At 45.5% G+C, this 9,475-nt stretch overlaps 1 protein-coding gene across 1 annotated transcript in view; it reads left to right on the forward strand.

Annotated features, from left to right (window-relative positions):
* The first annotated feature begins 215 nt into the window (after nucleotides 1-215).
* The window catches only part of ASB9 (ankyrin repeat and SOCS box containing 9), a 31,464-nt gene continuing 22,204 nt past the window's right edge, over nucleotides 216-9,475 (forward strand). The window contains exon 1 of the mRNA XM_006835693.1: nucleotides 216-309. Within this exon, the coding sequence (XP_006835756.1) occupies nucleotides 216-309 (94 nt within the window). The remainder of the gene's footprint in view (nucleotides 310-9,475) is intronic.

The raw sequence follows: 9,475 nt of genomic DNA on the forward strand, positions 1-9,475 counted from the left end.
GCTAGGTGGAGAGGGAGTGTGTGTGTGCGTGTGTCTGTTCTGACCACAGGTAGGTCTTCGGTGACTGCTGCCGGACTGCTCCTGCTGCAGATGCCTGGGCTGGATGCAAGCAGCTTAGCCAGCTACTGAGAGCTAGAACTTCCCCAAGGGGAGGGGGGCGTGGAATTTGGACTTTCCTGAGCAACTGAAGTGGAGCACGGAGCCAGGAGAGTGCGATGGATGGTGAACAAGGGAACAGGAACGACAACACCTCCCTGGGGCCAGGGCGCCCTCCTGATACCCGGCTCCTTTCCAACCCACTGATGGGGGGTGAGTCACAGGGGTGCTGGGGAGGCTGGCAATGGGCTTGGGAGAAAAGAGGGCTGGGGTGACTTCAGTGGCAGTTACTGGACAGATGTCCACAGTCATCTGATTCATGCCCTTCACATTACACGGTTGTTCAAAACTTTGGATGCCTACATCCACAGAGACCTATAGACTTCTAGGTCAAAGTTCCCAGATAACTCGAGCTACTCTTTCTGTGGGTCAAATGCATCACTTATTAAATTACAGGTTTACAGAATTGCTTTACCACAGTTCTTCTATTCAAAGGTTGAAGGTGTTTGGCATTTACGTACGGCTGGGTTTATAAGGAGTCCTGGTGGCGCTGTGGGCTAAGAATTGGGCAGTTCAAAGCTGGCAGTTCAAACTCACCAGCTGTTCCACAGGAGACAGATGAGGCTACCTGCTCCAGTAAAGATTTACAGACTCAGCAACCCTAAGGGGCACTTCTCTGTCCTACACAGGGTCGCTGTGAGTCAGAATCAACTTTATGACTCTTCTTGTTACGTGCCATTGAGTCAGTTCTGACTCTGATAAATCCTGTGTAGGATTTCCAATGAGTGGCTGGTGGGTTTGAACCACCAACCTTGTGGTTAGTAGTCCAGCTCATATCCTACAGCCCCATTCCAGGACTCCAAACTTGATCGCAGTAGAGGGTTTATAAATGATCTTCAAACATTACATCCTGATTAATTCATTTGAAGAAAGGATTTATTTTTTTCCTTTAACTTTGGAGAAGTGACTTACAAGTATAATTCCCATCAATGGGGTAGTGTCTTTGCTAATGTGTAGAGACTCATACCTCTGGGACTATCCTACAGCTGCAGTGGGTGCCTGGTTGCAAAAAGGGTACTGAAAACTAGGTCTAGACAGTAGTTGTTGTTAAGGGCCGTTGAGTCGGTACTGACTCATAGCAACCTTATGCACAATAGAAAGAAACATTGCTGGCACCTGTGTCAACCTCATAGTCATTGCCACACTTGGTCTAGGCAGTAGAGCGCAAAAAGAAAACACACACACACAACCGTTGCCATCAAGTCAATGCTGACACACAGCAACCCTCCGTGACAGATTACAACTGCTCCATAGGATTTTCTAAGCTGTAATCTTTATGGGTTGACAGGTCTTTGTCCTTTGGTGCCGTGGGGTAGCTTTGAACCAGCATATTATGCTTTCAGTTACCAGCAGAGCACTTAACAATGGCACCACCAGGGTTCCTTTTGCTCCTGTATGTTGCAGTGTGTCACCCAGTCATGTGTCAGAGTAGAACTGCCCTATGGGGTTTTTGTGACTGTAATCTTTAAGCAAGAAGATAGCCAGGCCTTGCTTCCATGGTACTGCTGGGTGATTTCAAACCACCAACCTTAAGATTGTAAAGTTGAGCGCAAACTGTTTGCACCCCCCAGGGACATCTAGGCAGTAGAGGAGGGGATTGTGTTCAACATCCTGGCAGGCTGCAGACAAAGTTTGATGATCAATATAACCAGGAACCCTGCAATTAACTACTTTGCAGGTGCTAAAAGGGGAAAACAAAAAACATAACAAAATAACTTTTCCTGTGACCAACTGAATGAAGGAGGCTGCTTATTCATTCATTCATTTGTTTATTCAGAATTGCTCTGAAAATGAACAGAGCACTCAATGGTGAATAGGACTTGGATCCACAGAAGCAGACCTGGACAACATTGAGCATAAACTGGACTATGAGGAAAGCAGAGTGGCACCAAAAAATGCACTTTTTTAGAAAGAAAAGTAAATATGTTTTAAAGCAATAAGCCAATCACTACAGAAAAGAATCTAATTTGGTTGATTTCCACGAGCCCATTTTACAACTAAGTATGTTACTTTGTATTTCTAACTAGGGAGGGAAATCAGCCTCCTAGTTTAGCTGTTGAGGATTGCTAAAGGTCAGAATCCACCCTAAGTGGGGTAGCCCAGGGAGGCACCAGAGTGGAGGGTGTGGGGCTTAGAGAGTGAAGACACTGAGAACAAACTTACAGAGGTGGAGACTGATAACGGAGCTTTAAGAACTAGGTGAAGGAGTTTAGCCTTTGGGAAGCAGGGAATTGAGAGCCATTGATAATTCTGAAGCAGACCCTTGGTAGTAAATAACAGTACGTCAATTAATGTGGTAGACACACTCAGGATGGACTGTGGACAGCTCTCAGGAGATCATTACACAAATCCACTGGTTCAAACTTTTCGAAAGCATCAGTATCGACTTAAGGGTGTTTAAAAATGCAGATGGCCAGGCCTACCCCAGAGGTTCTAATGCAGTAGTGGGCCTGGGGTGGGGCCTGAGACTCAGCATTTATAACAAATTCCCAAGTGATGCTGGCCGTGTTGGTCCTGGGACCACGTTTTGAGAACCATGGCATTAATCTAAGCACAAAGCTTAGAATTGGCTCCAACTTTGGAAACAACAGAGAAAGGGAAAATATGAGTGTTATTGTGTGTTGGGCTGCTAACCAGAAGGTCAGCAGTTGGAATCCACTAGCTGCTCTGTGGAAGACAGATGAGGCTTTCTGTCCCTGTAAAGATATACAGCCTCAGAAACCCTGCAGACGGTCGCTACGCATCAGAATCTACTAGATGGCCAAGGGTCTGGTTTTGGTTTTATTTCAGCGGAAAGAAGAATTAGGCTGTGGCATTTGATTAAATATGCAGACTATAGGCAGTCACGGCTGTGAAGTTTTCCAGTCTAAATTAATGTCGGATAAGATAAGGAGCTCTGGTAGCGTAGTGGTTACGAATTGGGCTGCGAACCGCAAGGTCAGCAGTTTGAAACTACCAGCCGCTTCGCGGGAGAAAGATGAGGCTTTCTGCTCCCGTAAAGATTTATAGCCTCGGAAACCCTGTACAGGGTCGCTACGGGTCGGAACCGACTCAACGGCACTTAACAACAACAACAAGATAAGAGAGAAGCTGGGAAGAGGAGCTGACTTGGGAGCAGAGTGAGGAGGTGGGTGGTGGATGAAGAAGTTCTGCTTTGAACATAAGAGTGACAGTAAGGATGCTAATGAAAGATGAGGAACTGAGGCTCTGGAACAGATACAGGCCCGGAGTCAGAGACCTGAGAATGTTCTAGAGAGGGCTGTGGTTGAACCGCTAGAAATTGTGTAATGGCCAAGAACTGTGGGCCAAGGATAGAGCCCTGAGATGGGTGTCCAGTGGAGAACCGAGGACCAGAGAAGCAGGAAGAGACTCCGTCGCTGCAATTCTACCTGCACTAAGGGAAGAGATGGTGGGTGCGTGGTAGAATTCTCACCTTCCATGCAGGAGAGGTGGGCTGGATTCCTGGCCAATGCACCCTATGTACATCCATCAGCTGGACCTTACTGGCACTTTTGCGTGTTGCTATGATGCTCAAAGAGCCCTGGTGTGGTGCTGTGGGATGAGCACTGTACTGCTCATTGTTAGGTTGGTGGTTCAAACCTACCAGCTGCTCCTCAGAAACCCTACACAGGGTTCCTATGAGTAGGAACCAGCTTGACGGCACATAACAATAACAGTGATGCTCAGTGGAGTTCTAGTGTGGCTCTGTAAGATAAGCACTGCTAATTGCAAGATCAGTGGTTCCAACCCACCAGCCGCTCCTCAGAAACCCTATAGACTAGATATGAGTCAGAGCCGACTTGATGGCACACACCACCAACAACCTGACACTCAACAGGTTTCCAGTGGTGCTTCCAGACTAAGAAAGACTAGGAAGAAATGCCAGGAGACCTACTTCTGAAAATTCAATGAAAACCCTATGGGACACAATGTCTGATCTGCAACTGATCATGGCAGGACATAGCAACTTGTTGTCCCATTGTACATGGGTCTCCATCAGTAAGGTGGCTAAGGTGAGGGCAGCTAACACCAAAGGAAGGGACATTTTCCAAAGCAGCCACAAGAGCAGGTGCCAGAACACTCTCGCTGCTCTCTTACCCCTTCTTCCCTGGCAGCAGACTCCTCCTCTCCTTCCACATCCAGCCAAGCCACTGCACCCTCAGGAGTGTTCTCAGACTTGCTCCCTCTCCCTACCCAGGGGGTGTGGCTCTCTCCCTGCCTGCTGCTGGCCCTGCCCCTTGGACCAAAGCTCCAATTTAGCTGGGTGGCGTTTGTTTATGTTTCTCAAATCTTGACCTTGGTGAAGTGTGGAATGCGGAGCATTCGCAACACCATTTCCAAATGGCCCTGCCAGCCGAGAAACTCAGCTTAGGTGAAGCATGAAGCATGTCCCCTGGGGAACTGCCGACAGCGGTGGCAACAGCAACTCTTCATAGAGGCTTGTGCAGTGCTTAGTTCTCCACCCCAGGAATGGGAAAAAGATGCCTTCCCTCTGCCCCTGCCAGAGAATAGAAAAGGTGGGGATACTTTGAAGAATAAACTAACACCTGTCCCTAACCGCACAGAGCCGGTCATCACTGCTACTACTTTGAGCCTCTGTCCTTGGTGTTTTACCTAGACTATGTGCAGATGTTTTTACCTTCACAAAATTGAGCCCACCCACATTTCAACAGATAGTGAACAGATAGTGAAAGGAGACAATTCTTTTTCGTGTGGAGTTTTAGGTGTTGGAGCACCTCAGCCGGGGCAAGTTTTCACAGGGGAAAAAATCCTTACTGATTGGGTGACAAGGTGAGGTTCCTGTGGAGAATGCAGCCCTTATGAATGAGAGCAAGACAGAAAGGGAAGGAGGGAGGGAGGCAGAGAGCTGTATGGTAGACCTGCTTGTCTCTATTTCTCTTTTTATCTACTTCTCATTTGTCCTGGAATCAGACCAATGTCCTCTGTGATCACCACCCTCAGACCCTCTCCAGTGTTGGTACATGCTACTGAAACCACCCTTGTCAAGCCCAGAAGACTGAATGCAACATGCTCTTGTCCCCCACCCATCCCACCAGCCCAACTTCTTATTCCTGCCCGTGACCTTGCAAGATGTTCCCGTCATGCTCTGGGAGACGATGCCCAGTGTGAGGGGGTTCTCAGAGCTTCATTAATAGCTCTCTTTGTAATGTATACCAATTGCTGCATCTTAAATCACTTATAGAATAATGGAAAACTTAAAAATCTTCCCAGAAATTGCAATATAAACGAAATGGCAGCCTTTTAATGTACTGCAAAGTTTGATGGGTACCGTTTAAAAGTCCCCTTAATGAAAGGTGAGTTTAATGGTGCTAATTAGGGAACTTGCGGAGTGGTTTCCTTCTGAGAGCTCCCAGCCTCATTTTAATCAAGCGTTCCACCTCAGGATCCAGCTGGCAGCAAAAGCAATGGACCCTGGCTAAACAAATGTTATGGAAGAGTCTGCAACACAGGCCAAGGGCTTGGATACCACATCTTGGATACACTTAATGGTCTTTGAGTTTCAAAGACTTCAGTGTGGTCAATGGAAAAAGAGATGGTGACCTTGAGTCTCCCGTTTATCCATCAAATGGTCACCTACCAAGAGCACTTACCATGTTCCTCTGGTCTATACTGGTATCTCCAGCTGTTTATTTGTGAGTAGGAAGACAGGCGAACGTCTCCTGGGTTTAACTGTGCACGGTCTGAGCCTGCAGCGGAGAAGGTTCTGGGAAAGCCTTTCCCGACCTTGCCAGGGCAGAACTTCAATGGTTCATCCAAGTGCACTTTTCAGCTCTCTCTGTATTGCACATTATGACGTTTGTTAAATTTCACACACACACACGTATTCTCAATCCATACTTGCTGAATGATGTCACAATTAAGCTTGTACCTAAGTGCTCAGTTGTCCTGCGACCTGCTGAGGTGAAAGTCTTTGTGTACATTTCAGATGGATGTTAACTTTACAATGGCCTGAGTTTCTCTTCCATGCCAGAGCCCAGATATACTGTGACAGGCTTAGAAAGGGTAATCTTCAGACACAGCAGAATTGTCACCTTGGAAAACAACCTGGCAGTCCCTCAAGTGGTTAAACATAGGATTACCATGTTGTTGTGGTTGTTAGGTGCCGGGGAGCAGTTGGTAAGTATGAACCGCTGATCTTACTGTTCAAACTGACCTTGTGGTCCAGTGCTTATCCTACAGCACTAACAATTCCACTTCTAGGTATATACCCAAGAGAAACAAAAACATATATCCATACTAAAGCTTGCTCATAGCAGCATTAATCACAATAGGTAAAAAGTGGAAGAAATTTCAATGCCCATCAGGTGATAAACGAATAAATAAAATGTGGTCCTTTTTTATGGCTCACCCATAAAAAGGGATGAAGCACTGATACATGCTCCAATGTGGATGAATTGAAGTCATTGTCAAATGAAAGTAGCCACTCATGGAAGACCACATGTTGTTTATTTCCATTTATACAGCATCACTAGAATTCAGAGAACTCCTGGTGTGGCGCTGCAGGCTAAGCACTGAACTGCAACGTTGGTTTGAATTACAAGGTCTGCGGTTCAAACCCATTAGCTGCTCCTCAAAAACCCTATACAGGGTCACTATGAGTTGGAACCGACGCAATGGCACTTAACAGCAATGAATCAGAATTGATTCAGTGGTACTGTGTAGTGAGTGTTCCTATGAAATGTCCAAATGGGCAAATCCATAGAGCGGATCAGTGTTTGCTAGGATTTCTTTTTGGGGTGATGAAAATGCCTTAAAATTGACAGTGGTGTTGGTTGTGCAACTCTGTGATTATATTTAAAACCATTGAATTGCACCCTTTAAATGGGTAAATTATATAGTGTATGAATCATAACAAAAGAAAGCTGATACACACACACACACATACATACATACACATATACGAAGGGGCTCCAAAATCTATGTGGAAAAATTCCATTATCTTTCAATTCCATTTTCCCACAAACTTTTTGAAGCCCCCTTGTATGTGTATATCTACAGTGAACCTGTATGTAGAGAGAGCTACTGTGAAACCTGCAAGAGCCAGAACTTGACAGGACGGCCATGTTTTCCCGGCTCTCACAAGTTTTCCATCTTTGACAAGATGCAGTCTGACCTCTCTTCTATTACTCCTTTTAGTAGAGAATATTTGCGTTTTCTTTCTCTGACAGGTTTTCATCAGGCAGCTTCCAGCTTGTGTAGGTTTTACTGTATTAGCATTGTCAGTTTTTCCCACCCCAGAATTTGTACCAGCACAGGACACAAGCTACATTCTAATTATTGTTGCTATTGTTAAGTGCTTTCGAGTTGGTTCCGACAGGGTTGCAAAACCTCAGGGGGGCTTAGATTTTCTCTGGGAGAACCCATCAAGGTCATCCTTTATTTACTCTAAATCCAGGGAGTAAAGATTGCATAATGGAGTAGAAAGTAAATTCCATTTGCATCTGCACTCCAGGGAAGTCCTGGTGTGGAGCTGTGGGTTAATGCACCAGACAGCAAAGCCATTTGAACTGCAAGGTTAGCAGTTCAAGCTCACTAGCTGCTCCTCGGAAACCCTACACAGGGTCGCTATGGGTCAGAACCAACTCGACGACACTTAACAACAATAACAGCAATAACAAGGACTCCTGGTGTGGCGCTCTACGATCAGCAATGGACTATGAACCAAAAGTTGCCGGCTCAAGCCCACCAGCTGCTCCTTGGAAACCCTGTTGTTGTTAGGTGCCATTGAGTTGGTACCGACCCATAGCAAACTTATGCACAGCAGAACGAAACACTGCCTGATCCTGGGCCAACCTCAATTGTTGCCACGCTTGACTCCATCGATGCTGCCACTTGGCCAATCCATCTTGTTGGGGGGGCGGGTCTTCCTCTTTTTCTCTGACCCTCCACCTTACCAAACATGATACCCTTCTCCAGCGACTGGTCCCTCTCCTGACAATATGTCCGAAGTATGAGAGATGAAGTTTGGCCATCTTGGCCTCCAAGGAGCACTCTGGCTGTGCTTCTTCCAACACAAATCTGTTGGTTCTTTTGGCAGCCCATGGCACTTTCAATATTCTCCTCCAACACCATAACTCAAAAAGATTAATTCTTCTATAGTCTTCCTTATTTGCTGTCCAGCTTTCACATGCATATGAGGTTATTGAAAATACCATGGCTTGGGTCAGGGGCACCTTAGTCGTCAAGCTGACATCTTTGTACTTAGACACTTTAAAAAGGTCTTGTGCAACAGATTTGCCTAATGCAATACGTCGTTTGATATCTTGACTGCTACTTCCGTGAGTGTTGATAGTTGACCAAGAAGAATGAAGTCCTTGACAACTTCAATCTTTTTTCTGTTGATAAGAATGCTGTTTATGGTCCAGTGGTGAGGATTTTTGTATTCTTTATGTTGAGATGTAATACATACCAAAGGCTGTGCTCTTTGATCTTCGTCAGTAAATGTTTTAAGTCTAAGTCCTCTTCACTTTCAGCAAGCAAAGTTGTATCATCTGCATATCGCAGGTTGTTAACGAGTCTTCCTTCAATGCTGATACCATGTTTTTCTTCATAGAACCCAGATTCTCGGATTATTGCTCAGCATACAGGTTGAATAAGTATGGTGAAAGAACACAACCCTGTCGCACACCTTTTCTAATTTTAAACCATTCAGTGTTCCCACGCTCTGTTGGAACAACTGCTTCTTGGTCCAGGTACAGATTCCTCATGAGCACAATTAAGTATTCTGGAATACTCATACTTCGCAATGTTGTCCATAGCTTGTCATGATCCACAGAATCGAAAGCATTTGCATAGTCAATAAAGCACAGGTAAACATCTTTCTGATATTTTCTGCTTTCAGCCAAGATCCATTGGACATCCACAGTGATATCCCTTGTTCCACGGCCTCTTCTGAATCTGGCTTGAACCTCTGGAAGAGTTCTCTGTTAATGTATGATTGTAGCCATTTCTGTATTACCTTTAGCCAAACTTTACTTGCATGGGATATCAAAGAGCTTGTCCGATGACTTCTGCATTCCATTGGGTCACCTCTCTGGAATGGACACAAATATGGATCTCTTCCAATCAGTCAGCCAGATAGTTGTCTTCCAATTTTCTTGGCAGATATGAGTGAGTGCCTCCTGTGCCGCCTCACTTCCTTGAAAGATTTCAATTTTTATTCCATGAATTCCTGGTACCTGGTTCTTTGCCAATTCCTTCCATGCATATTGGACTTCTTCCTTCGGTATCATTGGCTCTTGATCATACGCTACCTCATGAAATGGTTGAACATTAACCATTTCCTTTTGGTACAGTG

The sequence above is a fragment of the Chrysochloris asiatica genome, unplaced genomic scaffold, assembly GCF_000296735.1.
Source record: "Chrysochloris asiatica unplaced genomic scaffold, ChrAsi1.0 scaffold00018, whole genome shotgun sequence".
NCBI classification, from domain to species: domain Eukaryota; kingdom Metazoa; phylum Chordata; class Mammalia; order Afrosoricida; family Chrysochloridae; genus Chrysochloris; species Chrysochloris asiatica.